This window comes from Nerophis lumbriciformis, linkage group LG24 (assembly GCF_033978685.3).
Source record: "Nerophis lumbriciformis linkage group LG24, RoL_Nlum_v2.1, whole genome shotgun sequence".
Classification (NCBI taxonomy): domain Eukaryota; kingdom Metazoa; phylum Chordata; class Actinopteri; order Syngnathiformes; family Syngnathidae; genus Nerophis; species Nerophis lumbriciformis.
The window spans coordinates 30,065,870-30,087,500 of record NC_084571.2 but is presented as its reverse complement, the minus strand read 5'-3'; the positions used below and the strand labels follow the sequence as shown (position 1 = coordinate 30,087,500).

At 38.7% G+C, this 21,631-nt stretch overlaps 1 protein-coding gene across 1 annotated transcript in view; it reads left to right on the top strand.

Annotated features, from left to right (window-relative positions):
* The window catches only part of apnl (actinoporin-like protein), a 9,717-nt gene extending 3,599 nt beyond the window's left edge, over positions 1-6,118 (top strand). The window contains exons 2-3 of the mRNA XM_061982232.2: positions 48-159; positions 5,382-6,118. Of these exons, the coding sequence (XP_061838216.1) occupies positions 56-159; positions 5,382-5,838 (561 nt within the window). The 5' untranslated portion in view covers positions 48-55 and the 3' untranslated portion in view covers positions 5,839-6,118. The remainder of the gene's footprint in view (positions 1-47; positions 160-5,381) is intronic.
* Positions 6,119-21,631: the final 15,513 nt, after the last annotated feature.

The following is a 21,631-nucleotide window of genomic DNA, read 5'->3' as shown; positions in this document are numbered from 1 at the left end:
AATCTTCTCGGGTTTTTGCTCAATTTCTCCCTTTTTTTTTATGCCAGCCAACAACATGACGGAGTCCGCAGAAGCCGTGGCCGCTGATGTGGAGAGCAGGAGGAGCGTGACCATCGAGATCACCAATTTGACCAACAACTACTGCCTCATTAACCCCAAGTAAGCGCTTACCTGGACACGTTCATGTACACCCAGACAGTCTAACAACAGAATATAAAACGCTAAAAATTATCCAAAAGAGTAATGCTAATTTCACGACACGAAAAAAGCTGTGATTGTGTGGATTTAGATCAACTTTTCATAAGAGTTTAGACTGAATCAGCAACAGCGCCTCTGCTGGCTGCAATTAAGCAGTGCACACCATTTTTTTTAAGCCATTAATCTACACTGCCAAGCCCCGCCCACAAGCTGTGACGAAAACCCAAGTATTTTGCAATTGAGCGTGGTCCACCCGTCTAGTATACGTACTTCAAGTTTGCTAAAAATCTGAGAAAATATTTAAAATACATTTATTTACAATACAATCAACAAGATGTTTACATTATGATCATGTGTAGTCCTCAATTAAGTCCTCAACTATGTCCTCAATTAAGATTGTGTGATACAGCTCGGATAATTGGTCGGAAGGAGTTATATTAAAAACAAAAGTCAGTAAATTTTGCGTTTAACAAAACTGCAACTCAGTCCCTAGAATTTTACAGCAAAAATAAAAGTGGTACAGTTTTTCCATTGACAGTACTGTACTGTAAAATTGACCATAGATTTTACGATACTAAAAACTGGCCAATCAGCAGAGGTGTGGACTCGAGTCACATGACTTGGACTCGAGTCAGACTCGAGTCATGAATTTGATGACTTTAGACTCGACTTGACAAAATGTAAAAAGACTTGCAACTCGACTTAGACTTTAACATCAATGACTTGTGACTTCACTTGGACTTGAGCCTTTTGAATTGACATGACTTGACATGACTTGCTACTTTCCCCAAAACCCAAAGATGAAAAAGTTATTCGGGAGCGCTCCGTATTTTTCATTGTGTACTTGTCTATCAGCGTTGCGTGTGTCAGCTGGTGTGCTCTCAGTACAACAGCCAATCAAATTAGATCTACTTTGTTTTCATCACACAGCATTCATCCAATCAAATTGCAGGACAACCAACGAAGAAGACATGTCCAAACCACACGCCAGTGAACAAAAAATGATACCTAAAATACTTTTGTTTGGGTATAAAAATTACGAGGTGGTCAACACAAAACGGTTTGCAGTATGCAACACATGCGGTTCGAAAATTACTGATGGAGAGGCAACAACTTCCAACTTCGTCCGGCATTTGAAGTTGCACAAAGAACGGTAAGTTTTGAATGTAAGATAACGTTTATTGGCTAAGTAACGTGACTTTTATTTGCTGTGTAGTTAAATCAGTGAGGCTGTAAACTCACTGCTAACGTTATAACGTTATTGCAAACACGGGAATCTGTTGCAGTTCACTACCTTATTCATACTTTTTGTTCAGTGATATTTTTTAAGCAGGGTTACGTTAGTCAATTTATCACACGTAACGTTAGACGGCGGTCAGCAGCACCGCGTATTTTAGCCACCTAAAAAAAGACAAAAATAGTAAAATAAAGGTCAGTTAAAATGTATACTATATTATGAATATGTGTACCATTTTAGCTAGCTTTCTGACATACTGTTGGTTGTTTACCTCAGTGGTCCCCAACCACCGGGCCGCGGCCCGGTACTGGTCCATGGATCGATTGGTATCGGGCCGCACAAGAAATAATTTTTTTTTTTCTCTTTTTTTAATTAAATCAACATAAAAAACACAAGATACACTTACAAGTAGTGCACCAACCCCAAACAACTCTCTCCCCCCTTTTGTTCTGGGCATTGAACATGAAGACTCTTCCTTCACTGTTCTGAGTGGCCATGAGAGTCTTGGCAGTGCCTGCCTCCAGTGCTCCAGTGGAGCGAGTTTTCAGCCATGGTGGCATCATACTACGCCCCCATTGTGCACAAATGACTGACAGACTCTTGGCTAATTTGGTCTTTTGCAAATGCAATGCAGCATAGGGCCCTGACATATAAAAAGTACAACTTTTTTGTTATGTTCACGTATATGTCATGTTTTTTCAATGTTAACACTTTTGTACAAATAAGTACATTTGCATTTTACTTTTCAATGTGTTTGTTCTGTAAAGGAATGAGTTAATGTTTAAAATGACTGGTTAATAGTGCTATTATAAAGTACAATGTCAGCACAATTTTCTTTCCTGCAATTTAAAATGCACTTGTTTTAATAAATAAATACAGCGTTTGAAAAGCATACACAATCTGTGTTAATATATTAGTCTGTGGTTAAAAGGACTTGAAAGGACTCGAAACTCAAAATGCAGGACTTAGGACTTGACTTGAGACTTTCCAGTCTTGACTTTGGACTTGACTCGGGGCTTGCCTGTCTTGACTCGGGACTTGACTCGGACTTGAGGGCAAAGACTTGAGACTTACTTGTGACTTGCAAAACAATGACTTGGTCCCAACTCTGCCAATCAGTAGTCAGAATTTTACCGCAAAAATAACAGTGGTACAGTTTTTCAATGTACAGTATTTTGGTGTTAAAAAAACACCTTACATTTTACCAAAAAACAACAGTGGTACCATTTTTCAATTCCTGGTAATTTGGTGTAAACTTCACCGTGAATTATGCGACAGAATTTTACCGAAAAAATAACAGTGGTAGTGATTTTCAATTTACAGTAATTAAATGTAAAAAGCACTGTAAATTTTACACCTGAATTTTACTGCAAAAATAAAAGTGACAAAAATGTTCAATTAATAGTAATTCGGTGTAAAAAAACAAGAACTGTGGTACAGTTTTAAATTTACGATAATTCGGTGTCAAAAGCACGGTAAATCTTACGCCAACATTTTATCGAAAAAAATTACAGTGGTGCCAGTTTTCAATTCACAGTAATTTGGTGTCAAATCCATCGTAATATTTAAGCAAAAATGTTACCGAAAAATGAAGAGTGGTACTGATTTTGAATTGACGGTATTTTGGTGTAAACACCACCGTAAATTTTATACCTGAACTTCACTGCAAAAATACCAGTGGCAACGATTTTCAATTAACAGTAATTCAGTGTAAAAAAAATACCGTAGATTTTACGCCCGAATTTTATCCCCCAAAATTTTTTTTTTAATTTACAGTAATTATGTGTGCAAACCACCGTATATATTATGAGAGAATTTTACTTGAAAAAACGTAGTTATAACTTTTAAAATGTACAGTAATTTGGTGTATAAACTACCGTACATTTTACTCGAGAATAAAAAAAATTGGAAAAATTGGTACCGTTTTAAATTTACAATAATTCGGTGTAAAAACCACAGTAAATTTTACGCCAGCATTTTAGCGAAAAAATAACAGTGGTGCCAATTTTCAATTCGCAGTAATTTGGTGTAAAAACCATCATAATATTTAAGCAAAAATGTTACCGAAATAATAAGAGTGGTACCAATTATAAATTTACAGTATTTTGGTGTAAACACCTCCGTAAATTTTACACCTGAATTGAACCACAAAAAAAACTGTTCCACTGTTTTTAAATTTACAGTTTTTGGTGTAATAATCATCGTACAATTTCATTTACGGTATTTTGATGTAAACACCACCATAAATTTTACACCTGAATTTTACTACAAAAAAACAGTTCCACTGTTTTCAAATTTACAGTTTTCGGTGTAAAAATCATCGTACAATTTACACCAAAATTTTACCAGAAAAAAATTGCGGTACTGTTTTTAGTTTACGGTAATTCAATCTAAAAATTTCATGCCAGCATTTTACCGAGAAAAAAAACAGTTTTCACCGATTAACAGTAATTCAGTTAGACACCACTGTACATTTTACACCAGAATTTTACCAAAAGAAATAACAGTGTTATTGTTTTTTCAATTTACAGTAATTCGGTTTAAGAAACACCATAGATTTTATGCCATAATTTCACCGAAAAACAACAGTGGCACCAATTTTCATTTTACAGCAATCTGGTGTAAAAACCATCGTAATATTTAAGCAAAAATTTTACCGAAAAATTAAGAGTGGTACCGATTTTTTATTTACGGTATTTTGGTGTAAACACCACCATACATTTTACACATGAATTTTACCACAAAAAAACAGTTCCACTGTTCTTAAATTTACTGGTTTTGGTGTAAAAATCATCGTAAAATTTACACCAGAATTTTACCAGAAAAAAATTGCAGTACTGTTTTTAGTTTACGGTAATTCAATCTAAAAATGTCATGCCAGCATTTTACCGAGAAAAAAAACAGTTTTCACCGATTAACAGTAATTCAGTTAAACACCACTGTACATTTTACACCAGAATTTTACCAAAAAAATAACCGTGTTATTGTTTTTCAATTTACAGTAATTCGGTTTAAGAAACACCATAGATTTTATGCCATAATTTTACCGACAAACAACAGTGGCACCAATTTTCATTTTACGGCAATCTGGTGTAAAAACCATCGTAACATTTAAGCAAAAATTTTACCAAAAATTAAGAGTGGTACCGATTTTTTATTTACGGTATTTTGGTGTAAACACCACCATACATTTTACACATGAATTTTACCACAAAAAAACAGTTCCACTGTTCTTAAATTTACAGTTTTTGGTGTAAAAATCATCGTACAATTTACACAAGAATTTTACCAGAAAAAAATTGCAGGACTGTTTTTAGTTTACGGTAATTCAATCTAAAAATGTCATGTCAGCATTTTACCAAGAAAAAAACCAGTTTTCACCGATTAACAGTAATTCAGTTAAACACCACACAATTTTACCAAAAAAATAACAGTGTTATTGTTTTTCAATTTACAGTAATTATAAATAGATTTTATGCTAGAATTTTACCGAAAAACAGTGGCACCAATTCTTATTTTACAGCAATTTGGTGCAAAAATCCCAATACATTTTATGCCAGATTTTTACTAAAAAAAACAGTTGTACTGATTTTCAATTTACAGTATTTTGGTGTAAAAACACCCATAAATTGTACACCCAAATTAAAAAAAACAACTAAAAACAGTAATTTACAGTAACTGTATCAGTAAAAACCGCTGAAAAGTTTACGCCAGAATTGTACCAAAAAATATCAGTGGTACCATTTTTCAATTTACAGTAAATTGATATAAAAACCAACAACAAAAAATTACACCAGAATTTTACTGAAAAAAGTAATAGTGGAACCATTTTTTAATTTATAGTAATTTTACAAAAAATTCTGCCAGTTTTTTACTGTAAAATCTACAGATTTCTTTCTTTACAGTGCAATTACCTAATATTATAACCACTGGTACGCTCCTTTAGGGTGTACCTGGACAACGGCGAGGTGTACAACCCTCCTCAGCCCACGGTGCGCCCCCTGAAGGTGGAGGTGTGCACCTTCACCAAGTCCGGCGGCAAAGCCACGGGCGCCGTGGGCGTGCTGACCTACGACCTTTACGAGCGCTCGCAGAAGGACTACATCGAGACGATGGCCATCATGTTCTCGGTGCCGTGGGACTACAACTTCTACAAGAACTGGTTCGCCGTGGGCATCTCCAAGAAGGGCCTGAAGTGCGACAAGAACTTGTTCAAGCTGATGTACAACGAGAAGAAGCAACAGGAAAACGGGTTCGTGCGCGAAGAGTCCACGGGCACGGGTATCAATTTCGTGGGGGGCTACCTGGATTTGAAAGCCACCATGAGTCCTTTGGGCAAGGCCATCATGAAGGTGGAGGTGTGGGATAAGTTGTTCACAGCCATGGGCCAGCAAGCCTACTAGAAGCCGTACTTCTACAGCGACATGCATGGTTTAGCAGATTTATCCTGGCCTATTAGCGTTGAGGAAATCTTCTTAAGATCACAGTTTATTGTGTTTATACATCCAGGCAGCAATCCGCCCTTCAAAGCTGAAGTCTCGTTCAATAGCGTTCTGGTCTTTAGAAATGGAAATCAAAGCTGACTCACCGTCAAAGATGAGGGCACGTTGTTTAATAGAAGCTTGTGTTGTATTTACCTTCACACCGTACCCGCGGGAAAGCAAAATAAACGTCTTTGTCCAAGTCTGTTGATTGACTCCTCGAAGGTGAAGAAGAAAAACGAAGTCCTGATTGAGATTCATGTATGCAAAATGGCCTTTTTTGATGTGCCTAGCATGTTTGTGTTTGCGGGGCATTTCGAGAAGCAAATGGAAGACTTTGAAGTCGTCCTGTTGTGCTGCATCACAATGGAATGAAAGCCGACACGTCATCGCACCTGAACGACATTCCGACATCCTCTCACAACAGTTTACTGGTAAATGCTACACAGAGTCTCTATGCGGTGTTCATAGTAGGGCTGCCAAAGTTAGCGCAACAATGGCGAGTTAACAAAAGCTTCTTTTGGCGCTAGTTTTCTTTCATCGCACGATTGACGTCGTAGTTTACTAGCTAAAGCTGCTTTAGCTAGCTCATATGACACGCAATTAAAAAAATATATACTAAATATGGCTAATGTAAATTCCAAAAGTAGCTGTCTTATCATTCATTAAAAATAGAAAATTGTAGTGAAGTTTGTTTGCTGCTAGCCTGTCATCGTAGTTTGCCATCTACAGCCGTGTTAGCTCACTTGTACGATTGGCAATTTTAAATAATAAAAAATACTAAGTTCTAAACACAGCTGATGTAAAATTTTGAAAGTAGCTGTTTAATCATTCATTAAATGTAGAAAATTGCAGTGTAGTTTGTTTTCTGCTTGTCTGACTTTGTGATTAACTAGCTCCAGCTGCATTAGCTGGCTCCTACAACGAGAGATTTGGAAAATAAAACATTTTAAACAGAGCTAATGTAAATTTTGAAAGTAGTTGTCTAGTCATTTCTAAAATGTAGTCAACTGTAGTGAAGTCAGTTTGCTTCTAATTTGACATAATTTGCTAACTACAGCCGCGTTAGCTAGCTTGTATGACACACAATTAGAAAAAATATTGTAAATACGGTTAATGTAAATTCCAAAAGTAGCTGTCTTATCATTCATTAAATGTAGTAAAGTGTAGTAGTTTGTTTGCTGCTAGCCTGACATCGTAGTTTGCCATCTACAGCTGTGTTAGCTCACTTGTACGATTGGCAATTTTAAATAATAAAAAATACTAAGTTCTAAACACAGCTGATGTAAAATTCTAAAAGTAGCTGTTTAATCATTCATTAAATGTAATAAATTGCAGTGAAGTTAGTTTTCTGCTCGTCTGACTTTGTGGTTAACTAGCTACAGCTGCATTAGCTGGCTCCTACAACAAGAGATTTGAAAATAAAACATTTTTAAACAGAGCTAATGTAAATTTTGAAAGTAGTTGTCTAGTCATTTCTAAAATGTAGTCAAGTGTAGTGAAGTCAGTTTGCTTCTAATTTGACATCATAATTTGCTAGCTACAGGCGCGTTAGCTAGCTTGTATGACACACAATTAGAAAACATTTTCTAAATATGGCTAATGTAAATTCCAAAAGTAGCTGTCTTATCATTCATTAAAAATAGTAAATTGTAGTGAAGTTTGTTTGCTGCTAGCCTGACATCGTAGTTTGCCATCTACAGCCGTGTTAGCTAGCTTTGACCGTTAGCGTATATGAATTTGGGAACACATAGACTTGAGAGACAGTTGCAATAGCCAATCAGATCACAAGTTGTTGACAGTAGCCTCTCTAGGTAGCCTGATGTTAACGAGACTGCGGTTGGATACTCACTTGTCATTCCAAAGTGAGTATCCAATCACAAGTTTCAATTTAGCAGGAAGCAGGAAGTGTTGCGCCGTAGCCATACCGGGATAGCAGAGAAGGAGAATAAAACGTTGATTAGGTGGCAAATATATATTTGCAAGAAGGATATTTGAAGAGAAACTACATCTCGTGAGACGATGTCGGCCAACCCCCGAAGATAGCTCAGCTGTTCTGGCAAAGGAATGGGAAAATGCCCGCCATTTCCGAATGGGTGCTACAAATTGTGAGTTCAAATATTTTATTTTTTTCACTTTTAATGTTTTTTGCAATTTTAATTTTGACAGTTCCACATAAGATATGTTTTCATTGCGGATGCATTTTACTTGATTTTTAAATGCGCCAGAAGGACGTAAATGTGTTCCAGTATAGTATTTCTCCAGCAATGGTCATGTGGTGACATCAATGATGGTATTTTGAGAGGTATTCATTGAAATCGGAAATCACTGAAGGCCTAGGTGGGAAACGCACGGCCCGCCACTGAGTTCTAAACACGCAAATTCTGAAAGTAGCTGTTTAATCATTCATTAAATGTAGTAAATTGCAGTGAAGTTAGTTGTCTGCTCGTTTGACCTTGTGGTTAACTAGCTACAGCTGCATTAACTGGCTCCTATAACGAGAGATTTGAAAATAAAAAAAACATTTTAAACAGAGCTAATATACAAAATCCAAAACCAGTGAAGTTGGTACGTTGTGTGAATTGTAAATAAAAAGAGAATACAATGATTTACAAATCCTTCAGTACAGGCCAAAAGTTTGGACAGGCCTTCTCATTTCAATGCGTTTTCTTTATTTTCATGACTATTTACATTGTAGATTGTCCCTGAAGGCATCAACACTATGAATGAACACATGTGGAGTTTCTAGTTTCTTCAAAATAGCCATCTTTTACTCTGATTACTGCTTTGCACACTCTTGGCATTCTCTCGATGAGCTTCAAACACACCTGTGAAGTGAAAACCATTTCAGGTGACTACCTCTTGAAGGTCATCGAGAGAATGCCAAGAGTGTGCAAAGCAGTAATCAGAGCAAAGGGTGGCTATTTTGAAGAAACTAGAATATAAAACATGTTTTCGGTTATTTTACCTTTTTTTGTTAAGTACATAACTCCACATGTGTTCATTCACAGTTTTGATGCCTTCAGTGACAATCTACAATCTATAGTCATGAAAATAAAGAAAACACATTGAATGAAAAAGTGTTTCCAAACCTTTGGCCTATACTGTATATTCAATTGAACAGACTGCAAAGACAAGATACTTAACGTTCGAACTGGTAAACGTTATTTTTTGCAAATATTAGCTCATTGGGAATTTGATGCCTGCGACATGTTTCAAAAAAAGCTGTCAGAAGTGGCAAAAATTACTGAGAAAGTTGAGGAATGCTCATCAAACACTTATTTGGAACATCCCACAGGTGAACAGGCTAATTTGGAACAGGTGGGTGCCATGATTGGGTATAAAAGCAGCTTCCATGAAATGCTCAGTCATTCACAAACAAGGATGGGGCGAGGGTCACCACTTTGTGAACAAACCCATGAGCAAATTGTCCAACAGTTTAAAAACAACATTTCTCAACCAGCTATTGCAAGGAATTTAGGGATTTCACCATCTACAGTCCGTAATATCATCAAAAGGTTCAGAGAATCTGGAAAAACCAACATTGAATGCCCGTGATCTTCGATCCCTCAGGCGAAACTGCATCAAAAAGCGACATCAGTGTGTAAAGGATATCACCACATGGGCTCAGGAACACTTCAAAAAACCACTGTCAGTAACTACAGTTCATCGCTACATCTGTAAGTGCAAGTTAAAACAAAGTGAAAGCCATTTATCAACAACACCCAGAAACGCCGCCGGCTTTGCTGGGCCTGAGCTCATCTAAGATGGACTGATGCAAAGTGTAAAAGTGTTCTGTGGTCTGACGAGTCCACATTTCAAATTGTTTTTGGAAACTGTGGACGTCGTGTCCTCCGGACCAAAGAGGAAAAAAACCATCCGGACTGTTATGGGCGCAAAGTTCAAAAGCCAGCATCTGTGATGGTATGGGAGTCAGTGGCCTAGTGGTTAGAGTGTCCGCCCTGAGATCGGTAGGTTGTGGGTTCAAACCCCGGCCGAGTCATACCAAAGACTATAAAAATGGGACCCATTACCTCCCTGCTTGGCACTCAGCATCAAGGGTTGGAATTGGGGGTTAAATCACCAAAAATGATTCCCGGGCGCGGCCACCGCTGCTGCCCACTGCTCCCCTCACCTCCCAGGGGGTGATCAAGGGTGATGGGTCAAATGCAGAGAATAATTTCGCCACACCTAGTGTGTGTGTGACAATCATTGGTACTTTAACTTTTTAACTTTATATTGTATGGCGTCACATTAATGCCAAAAATCCAAGCGCATAAAAACTGTTATCGCGTGCTGATTCTCCACTTTGTGCGCGCGCGCGACACCCTTTTGCGCGCGTGGTGCCTTTCTGTGCGCGCGGTGCCTTTCTGCGCGCGCGGTGCCTTTCTGCGCGCGCGCCATCTCGGTCTGTGTACTCCTGGCATCTCTCCTCGCGCTGTCATGTTTCTTTTTGGCACTTTGGGGGCGGGTATGCTTAGATGGCCCCTCCTTTCTGATTGGCTGTGAGCATTTTTCGTATGACCAATCATTCTCCAGTGTAGCAACGTTGTAGCCATCTTACCTCGGACATCTAGCCTCAATCATTACATTGATGTCAATGGTACATGTACTAATTAAATTACCATAACTTGCTCGATTTTCGACCAATTTACAAACGGTTTGCCTTGTTACAAATCGTATTACATGTAGATATGACATAGGATGCTGTACCTGTTGAAATTACCTCTTTCGCTTTAAAAAAAAAAGACTTAATTGTGCAACATAGTTATGGAGGGTCAGTGTTAGTCAGTTATCTGATTATTTTAAACTGTTTCAGAATACATTATTAAAAGGCTATTTTGAACATTTTAAAAACAAAATTCAAAGATTATTTCATTAATTTTATGGCTGAATCAAAAGAAATTCCATAAATTAGAAAACAAATGTTCAAGAAGAAGTGAAAATATAAAATAATGTTATGGTTGGATGTTATTGCTGGTGGACCAGTTCTGGCTGAAAGATGTGATTATGGTGTTTGTTGTCTTATTATTTATTTGGGTCACATTTTGTATTACCCTGTATTGTGTTTATGTGGTATGAAATAACCTTCATCAGCGCGCGACATTTTTTTATCCACTTCTTCCTCCGTAAATCTTGATACATATTGACGATGACCCGCCCTGCTATACTTCTGATTGGCTCTGAGCATTTTTCCCCTGACCAATCAGAAAGAAGGGGCCGTCTAAGCATACCCGCCCCCAAAGTGCCAAAACGAAACATGACAGCGCACAGACCGAGACGGCGCGCGCGCAGAAAGGCACCACGCGCGCAAAAAGGCACCGCGCGCGCGCAAAAGGGTGTCGCGCGCGCGCACGAAGTGGAGAATCAGCGCGCGATAACAGTTTTTATGCGCTCTGATTTTTGGCACTAATGTGACGCCATAGTATTGGTGCCCAAAGTACATACAAGTTTTGGAGCAACATATATTGCCATCCAAGCAACGTCTTTTTCATGGACGCCCCTGCTTATTTCAGCAAGACAATGCCAAGCCACGTGTTACAACAGCGTGGCTTCATAGTAAAAGTGTGCAGGTACTAGACTGGCCTGCCTGTAGTCCAGACCTGTCTCCCATTGAAAATGTGTGGCGCATTATGAAACCTAAAATACCACAATGGAGACCCCGGACTGTTGAACAACTTAAGCTGTACATCAAGCAAGAATGGGAAAGAATTCCACCTGAAAAGCTTCAAAAATTGGTCTCCTCAGTTCCCAAACGTTTACTGAGCGTTGTTCAAAGGAAAGGCCATGTAACACAGTGGTAAAAATGCCCCTGTGCCAACTTTTTTGCAATGTGTTGCTGCCATTAAATTAAGTTAATGATTATTTCCAAAAAAAATTTAAGTTTCTCTGTTCAAACGTTAAATATCTTGTCTTTGCAGTCTATTCAATTGAATATAAGTTGAAAAGGATTTGCCAATCATTGTATTCTGTTTTTATTTACCATTTACACAACGTGCCAACTTCACTTGTTTTGGGTTTTGTGGATTAGCTGTCCGATAATTTGTGAAATGCAGCAAATCGTAGTGACGTCTGCGGCCATGCTCGGAGGGGGCGTGGCCACGATGTCGAGAGCGGCGAATGTGAGGCTAAGGCAGGGTTCGGCAACCCGCGGCTCCGGAGCCACATGCGGCTCTTTGACCACTCTGATGCGGCTCAGCTGCATTCTTGCCAACCCTCCCGATTTTTCCGGGAGACTTCCGGATTTCACTGCCTCTCCCAGGGCAAACATTCTCCGATTTTCACCCGGACAACAAAATTGAGGGCGTGCCGTGATGGCACTGCATTTTGCGTCCTCTACAACCTGTCGTCGCGTCCGCTTTTTCACCTAAGAAACAGCGTGCCGGCCCAGTCACATTTTGTATGCGGCGTCTGCTCACACACTAAGTGACAGCAAGGCATACTTGTTCAACAGCCATACAGATCACACTGACGGTGGCCGTATAAACAACTATAACACTCTTACTCATATGCGCCACACTGTGAACCCACACCAAACAAGAATGACAAACACATTTCGGGAGAACATCCACACCGTAACACAACATAAACACAACAGAACAAATACCCAGAATCCCATGCATCCCTAACTCTTCCGGGCTACATTACACACCCTGCTACCACCAAACCCCGCCCACCTCAATCTACGCTAGGGGGGCAGGGTTGGGGTGGCGGGCTTTGGTGGTAGCGGGGGTGTATAAAGTAGCCCGGAAGAGTTAGGGATGCATGGGATTCTGGGTATTTGTTCTGTTGTGTTACGGTGCGGATGTTCTCCCGAAAAGTGTTTGTCATTCTTGTTTGGTGTGGGTTCACAGTGTGGCGCATATTAGTAAGAGTGTTAAAGTTGTTTATATCGCCACCCTCAGTGTGATCTGTATGGCTGTTAACCAAGTATGAGTTGCATTTACTTATGTGTGTCTGCAGAAGCCTCATATAACATGTAACTGGGCTGGCAAGCTGTTTGTTCAAGCCGTAGAGGGCGCTAAAGGTAGTGACATCACGGCACGCCCTTATTATTGTTGTTTGGCTGAAAATCAGCATACATTCGAGAGAATAGTTTCCCTGAAATTCGGGAGTCTACCGGAAAAATCGGGAGGGTTGGCAAGTGTGACGCTGTCAAGTGCCCTTCATATAAAACTCGCGGGCCGCACTAACATTACATTTCCATATTAAGGTGCGGGCCGCGTGTCTGAGACCCCTGGTTTATACATAGCACAAAGCAAAAAAAAACTTTGTATGTAGTGTTATTTCATTTTAAATTTCAAAAGAGTTTTGTGGCTCCCATTGTTTTCTTTAATTTGTGGAAACGGGTCAAAATGGCTCTTTGAGTGGTAAAGGTTGCCGACCCCTGGGCTAAGGAGAGAGAGGCAGAGGCGTGCGGGCGAGTTGAGAGGTACAAATGTGTGGGGTGGGGTGTGTCACTGATAACATATTAATGTTTTGTTTTCCTAATATTTGGTAGGGTCCCAAAGATCGACTGGTCAATCGTGATCGACAGGTTGGCGACCCCTGCTATAAGAACTTTTCAATTTACGAACCCTGTTCGAGAACCAACACAGAGCCTAACCTGAAACCCAACCCTTGCTTGAACCCTCTTGGCTATTCCTAACCTGTTATTTTTCCCCACGCAATCTTCCACGTTCCGCTGCATTCCTCTCACGGCAAGCGCTAGCTTTCACGTCGGATGTCGACATAAGACTGGCGGAAAGGTGCTGAGGTCGAGACCCGTTGCATGCGCTCATTACTCGCGGCTCTGGAATGCGGCCCGTAATAACTCGTCAAGGCGGCGGCGTTGTTGTGCGCTCGTTAACCTCACGCCGGCGTCATGTACGTGACAGACGGCGTTATCGTCTTTTCTCTGCATCACGCCGCCGCTGTCATATCAGCACTTTGACATTTGCATAACACACACACACACACACCTTATAGGCCACCTAAGCCATTAATGCACACACACACATTATCCTCTGCTTATGTTTCCCGTCTTTATCCTCACAACTAACCCTGTTTATATGCCTCAACGTGTGTGTGTTGCAATGTGTGTGTGTGTTGCAATGTGTGTGTGTGTGTTGCAATGTGTGTGTGTGTTGCAATGTGTGTGTGTGGTGAGCATCTGAGTGTGGGCAGCTAACCCATGCACTCACACAGATGGGAAGTTATATTAAATGCATTATATTATACTCGCCTACGTATGGGAGAACAGTATGGAGGATTTATGCCTTTACTTGCTTATTATTTAAGGAGCATGCACAGTCGCTGTTTCATTATAGGCTGCAGTTTATATGTATGTATGTATGTGTGTGTGTGTTGTATAAATCCCACCTCGAGGTGCACGCGTGCGCTATCTTAACTTCTTTTGTGCCAGCTGATGGAAACAAATAAGCCACCAGTAAAACCTGCTGGCAAGGCAAATGAAAGGGAGCCATTGTTGTGAAGCCTGGGCCAAGGAGAACGCTCCTGCCGCCGGATTTCCATGCATGATTTTTGCATCTTGATGCTTTGCGTTTGAGATAATGGCCTCAAACGTTATCCAGTTGTGCTCATGTCGGTGCCGTTCCATTGCCACAGCAGCGTCACAAGCGTGCAAACATTGCCCTCTAGCGGCTGTATTTTTTTTTGCAGCCAACACCCCTTTTGCAATTGACGTGCAGTAACCTTTTTTATACGTCAACTTTTCTCATATAGAGGATATTTAACTAGTGTTTCGGCAGGGGGGCCTTAAAAACAGCAGGGCACTCCTGTCAGATGGAGGATCATTTAAGATGATTTTTTTGGCAGTGTATATATATATATATATATATGTGAAGTGAAGTGAATTATATTTATATAGCGCTTTTCTCTAGTGACTCATAGCGCTTTACATTGTGAAACCCAATATCTAAGTTACATTTTTAAACCACTGGGAGCAGGTGGGTGTCTTGCCCAAGGACACAACGGCAGTGACTAGGATGGCAGAAGCGGGGCTTGAGCCTGGAACCCTCAAGTTGCTGGCAAAGCCACTCTACCAACCAAGCTATACCACCCCAGTATATATATATATATATATATATATATATATATATATATATATATATATATATATATATATATATATATATATATATATATCCAAAAAGCTTATATTTATGCATATATATATATATACAAAAAGCTTATATTTATGCATATATATATATATATATATATATATATATATATATATATATATATATATATATATCCTTGACTGCACTTAAATGTAGAATATATGTATATTATTCATATATTATATATAATATATATATATAAAATATATATATATGTGTATATATTTATATATATATATATATATATGTATATATATGTATGTGTGGGAAAAAAATCACAAGACTATTTCATCTCTACAGGCCTGTTTCATGAGGGGGGGTACCCTCAATCATCAGGAGATTTTAATGGGAGCATTCGCATACCATGGTTTATATAGGGCACAGAGTGGGTGGGTACAGGCTGGCCTATATATATATATATATATATATATATATATATATATATATATATATATATATCCTTCTTGACTGCACTCAAATGTAGAATATATGTATATTATTCATATATTATATATAATACATATATAATATATAATACATACAGCTCTTTTTATTACCAAATCTGTGTTATATGTGTTTTATGTTGCACGATTGCACCAAGAAAAATTCCTAGTTTGTGAACCCGTTCTCAAACAATGGCAATAAAAACTATTCTGATTCTGATTCTGATTCTGATATTATATATATCATATTATTTATTATTATTATTGTCTATTGTGAGCCAACTGTGGTGCTGAATTTCCCCCAGGGATCAATAAAGTACTTTCTATTCTATTCTATTATATTCTATTATATTATATTATATTATATATATGTATATGTATGTATAAGCTTTTTGGATAAAGAGTGTCCGCCCTGAGATTGGTAGGTTGTGAGTTCAAACCCCGGCCGAGTCATACCAAAGACTATAAAAATGGGACCCATTTAATTTCTCTGCTTGGCACTCAGCATCAAGGGTTGGAATTGGGGGTTAAATCACCAAAAATGATTCCCGGGCGTGGCCACCGCTGCTGCCCACTGCTCTCCTCACCTCCCAGGGGGTGATCAAGGGTGATGGGTCAAATGCAGAGAATAATTTCGCTACACTTCGTGTGTGTGACAATCATTGGTACTTTAACTTTAACTTAAACTTTACATTGAGTTTAATTCCGATCGCTACATTTATTATATTTGATAACTGCTTGCCAAAGGCTTGTTAGAGTACTTCTTCCAGCTGCGTGCACGATCACGTGACTCTTTTCCACCAATCCAACGTAAGCACTAGCGACTCCATTTAACCAATCAAACAGAGCCTGGCAGTCACATGACTAATCACTGCTTTGTAACAAGTGACATGACGTCAGACCAGGTGGCACAACTCTTCAATATTTACTTACAAACTAATGATAAAGAGCATTTATATTATCATCTGTGACTGTGGAAATGTTTACATTTCAGCCTACAAGAATTCCACTTCCAAATACAGCAAATGCTTTGCGGTAAGTTGTAGGTGTTTTTTTTATGTTTTAGCTGCTAGCTAGCATAACGGTGCTAATGTTAGCATAAGTTAGCCCTCTTATGACGTCACAAGTGGCTGTAAAATACTGTATGCATCTTTTATAGTACATACATGTTGTAGTAGGGCATCTCTGTCACTCTCACACACACACACTAACTAGAGTTATACTGCAAGTACTATTTAAAACTAGATGAGGCAATTCCTGAAGGAATTGCGTGTAAATGCTCCAATGCTGAAGTTGAACTGAACTCCTGGATTTTTGTAGAATTGTTGAAGTAGAGCACACAATTCCCAAACAGGCTGAGTATTTTAAAGTTGGAAAAGTTTGAATCAGATGAAAAATGTGGAAGTTGTGGAACTTTGAAGAATGTCCCATTGATTTCAATGGGAATTTCCCAAAAATTTGGGAAAAGCGGGAATTTTTTTAATATGGTCAAAAACTTGAACGGTCTGAATGAGTTGAAATGGTTGGTGTTGGAATTTTTCAAATCAGTCAAGAAATATGTACGAACATGTTGAAGTGAGAAATGGTATTAGACTTAGACTTAGACTTCCTTTTTATTGTCATTCAAATTTGAACTTTACAGTACAGATCAGAACGAAATGTTGTTGCTATAGCTCGTTGTCATGCAGGATTAAAGATTACGGAATTCCTGGAATTTTGTGAAAACCAGGAATTTTTCCGGTTTGAAAAACAACTTAATTTATTGGTCCTGATTAAGAGGAATTTTCGGACAGTGAAACGGTTGAAGTGGATTGAAAAATGTGGGAGTTGTGGAACTTTGAAAAATGTCCCATTGATTTCAATGGGAATTTCCCAGAAATTTGGGAATTTTGGGAAAAGCGGAATTTTTTGAAAATGATCAAAAACTTAAACGATCTGAATGAGTTGAAATAGTTGGTGTCGGAATTTTTAAAATCGGTCGAGAAATGTTGAAGTACGAACATGTTGAATTGAGAAATGGTATTAGACTTAGACTTACACTTCCTTTTTATTGTCATCCTGGAATTTCGTGAAAACCAGGAATTTTTCCAGTTCGAAAAACAACTTCATTTTTTGGTCATGATTAAGAGGAATGTTTGGACAGTGGAACGGTTGAAGTGGATTAAAAAATGTGGAAAGAGTAGTCGCCATGAAAAAGGGTTTGAAAAAAAGGGAATTCCTGGAATTTTTTGGAACTTGGAAAATAATAGTTTGAATGTCCAAGATGAGTGGAATATTTTGAAGGCAGAATGGTTTTAATCGGTTTAAAAATGTGGAAATGGTTGAAGTAGGAATAATAGCCAATTTATTTTGAATGGGAAAAATGTCCCGGAAAACCTTGAATTCTGGGAAATCTGGGAATTTTTGGAATTTGTCAAGCGAATGCCCGCGATTCCCGAATAGGCTGAACAGTTTGAAGTTGGAACGGTTTGAATCGGCTGAAAAATGTGGAAGGTAGAGCATGCCAAAATTTGGAGAAGAAGAACTTGTTGAATAATAATAAATAGATGAATTTTTGTGTAGAAAACCATATTAGCCAATTAGCTAAAATAAATCAAAAGTCACTTACCAGTTACTCGGTAGTTTTTTCACTTCATACTATAGAAACAGTACTCTTACTTGAGTACAATTTTCTCTACCCACCTCTGTTATTATGACTTTATTTTTCTAACTTTGATACCCTATTGTTGTAAAATGTCTGATGTTTTTTGTTATTTGTTTTTATTTGATTAGTTTTTTGTTTGTTTAAATGTATTTTAGAATGTGTACAGTGTACTGTAACAAACACACCCATGTTCTCCAGTTGTCGCTGCTAAAACCCTATTTAAAGAGTCACGGGTAGGACAAGATATTCAGCTGGGAACGTATTAAATAATGTAACGGAATCAAAATCTCACGGTATGATATTATCACGATATTAATGTGGTATGTCCAAAAAAAAGAGCATGGTGACCACTCTCAGGGAGAGACAGTTTTTAGCGCTTTCATAGCTAGTCTACTGACAGATATAAGTTAGAACTTTACGCTACTTTATATTAGAAATGGCAACAGTGGAAGATGAATGCCACATAAGAAGGTCGAGAAAAAGAAGAAGCTTATGACTACGGTGTCGGCATGGACTACAATTGCAGACGCGCGCGCATTTTCAGGACTTATGCAGATCCCAAATACACATCAGCAGGTACTAGAAGGTAAGAAAAGTTGGTTTTGCATAATATTGCGAAACAAAACGCCAGGTAATATGTCAGCTAATAGGTGTCATTTTGCGGTCCTTATACACACACCATAATAATACTCGTATGTTTAATGCAGCAGCAATCCATCAAGCGGTGTGGCTTCATAGCTTACCGAAGTCGTACTAAAACATTTTGACAGATTTTTCAGCGCCGTGTGTAATGTACTATATTCTCAATGGAACATTTAAAGTTTTGGTGTTGTTTACTGCCATCATATTGCAGCTTATACGTATCTCTTATGTATGACTGCCATCTACTGGTCACACTTGTCATTACACCATGTACCAAATAAAATTGCTTCGAGGTCAGTAAGCACAACCAGAATTATACCGCACATTAGGCGTACCGGGTTCTAAGGCGCACTGTCGATTTTTGAGAAAATGAAAGGATTTTAAGTGCGCCTTATAGTCCGAAAAATACAGTATATCATTTAGCCACAACTAGGGATGTCAGATAATATCGGGCTGCCGATATTATCGGCCAATAAATGCTTTAAAATGTAACATCGAAAATTATCGGTATAGGTTTCGTTATTATCGGTATCGGTTTTTTAAAGTAAAATGTATGACGTTTTTAAACGCCGCCGTGTACACGGACGTAGGGAGAGGTACAGAGAGACAATAAACCTTTAAGGCACTTCCTTTACGTGCATGCCATCCCAGTCACATAATATTTACCGGCTTTAGTCATTACTAATTGATGCAAGACATACTTGTTCAACAGCCATATAGGTCACACTGAGGGTGGCCGTATAAACAACTTTAACACTGCTACAAATATGCGCCACACTGTGAACCCACACCAAACAAGAATGACAAACATATTTCGGGAGAACATCCGCACCGTAACGCAACATAAACACAACAGAACAAATACCCAGAATCCCTTGTAGTACTAACTCTTCCGGGACGCTCGGTATCGGTAATTAAGAGTTGGAGAATATCGGATATCAGTCATTAGCGGACATCTCTCGCCACAACACAATTCTGCTTATTTTAATCCCAAATAATAAATATTCCGCCCTCTCGTCCAGGTAAAGCGCCAATACAACAGTGTTGCCAAATTGCCGACTTTATCGATAAATCTGCCGATTTTCCAATCCTCTTGCTGACATTTTTTTGTAAACAGCTACTAACGACAAATCTACGACGGGCCGGCCTTTGGACAACCCCGGTTGTAATGTCTTGACAAATAACGTGAATAATTATTTCACGATGACCCCTAATGATGCTCTGCGTGGTGACATATTGTGGCCCAAAGGTTAAGCTCACTCTCAGAACAAAGTAATTCATTCAGATTATGGCCGTCACACCCAATGAATCGCCTCAGTGGACGCCATCTTTCACTCTCATCTCGTTGATTTGCTTCCTACACTGTTGTCACAGACTTGTCACAGATTTAAAGTGCCATGTATCAATATTTTTATTTTTTAGCATTAATTACCTTTGTATCATTCCTTTTACATAACAGATTTTTTGCAACTATTACTATATATTTTTTGCTTTTTTCCACCATTATTAGGGCCCGAACAGCAAAAAGCCCCATTGAGATTGCTTTTTTCATTATTATCCTCCCATTTATGAGGCCCTTAAGATGCACAAAAAAGTATCTTAATAAATTATATATGTATACTGTATGTGGTGAAATTAGTTATTTAGACTGAAATATTTTGTAAATGTTTATTTACAAACCTTGATTGTTTCCAAACGTTGTCTGTAACAAAAAAGTGATATACACAGTTGCGATCAAAAGTTTACATACACTTGTAAATAACATAATGTCATGGCTGTCTTGAGTTTCCAGTACTTTCTACAACTCTTATTTTTTTGTGATCGAGAGATTGGAGCACATACTTGTTGGTCGCAAAAAAAACTCATGAAGTTTGGTTCTTTTATGAATTTATTATAGTCTACTGAAAATGTGAGCAAATCTGCTGGGTCAAAAGTATACATACAGCAATGTTAATATTTGCTTACATGTCCCTTGGCAAGTTTCACTGCAATAAGGCACTTTCCACAAGCTTCTGGTTGAATTTTTGACCATTCCTCTTGACAAAATTGGTGCAGTTCAGCTAAATTTGTTGGTTTTCTGACATGGACTTGTTTCTTCAGCATTGTCCACATGTCACAGTCAGGATTTTGGGAAGGCCATTCTAAAACCTTAATTCTAGCCTGATTTAGCCATTCCTTGACCACTTTTGACTTGTGTTTGGGGTCATTGTCCTGTTGGAACACCCAACTGGGCCCAAGACCCAACCTCCAGGCTGATGATTTTAGGTTGTGGTGAAGAATTTGGAGGCAATCCTCCTTTTTCATTGTCCCATTTAAAGCACCAGTTCCATTGGCAGCAAAACAGGCCCAGAGCATAATACTACCTGTGGAGGGGGGGGGGGCGTGGCCTGCGGGCCTGCCGCGGAACAGGGTTTGCAAGGACCGGCCTCGAAGACAGCGACGGGTGAGTGGATGGCCCAGGTGGATCACCTGTCGCCTTTTATTAGCAGCAGCCGGAACGAGACACAGGGTTGAAGTTGGCGTGGGAGCCAGAGAGAGAGAGAGAGACACGGACTCCGAAAAAGACATTTTGCTGGAAAGCAAAGCTTTGCACTATTTATGAAAATATAACAGCGTTGTACCCTGAAATCCAGGCTCTCGTGGCAGTGTGTGGTGGTCCGAGGAACCCACTAGAGGGCAACCTCTACACTACCTTTTTATCATTCCTTTACACCACATTATTTTGCAACTATTACTATATATTTTTGACATTTTTTCCACCATTATTTGTATTGCTACTTTGAGCATTATTTTTGATAATTATAATAATTCTTTTAATGATATATATGACTTTTAAATTTTGTTTTAGCAATTTTACTATG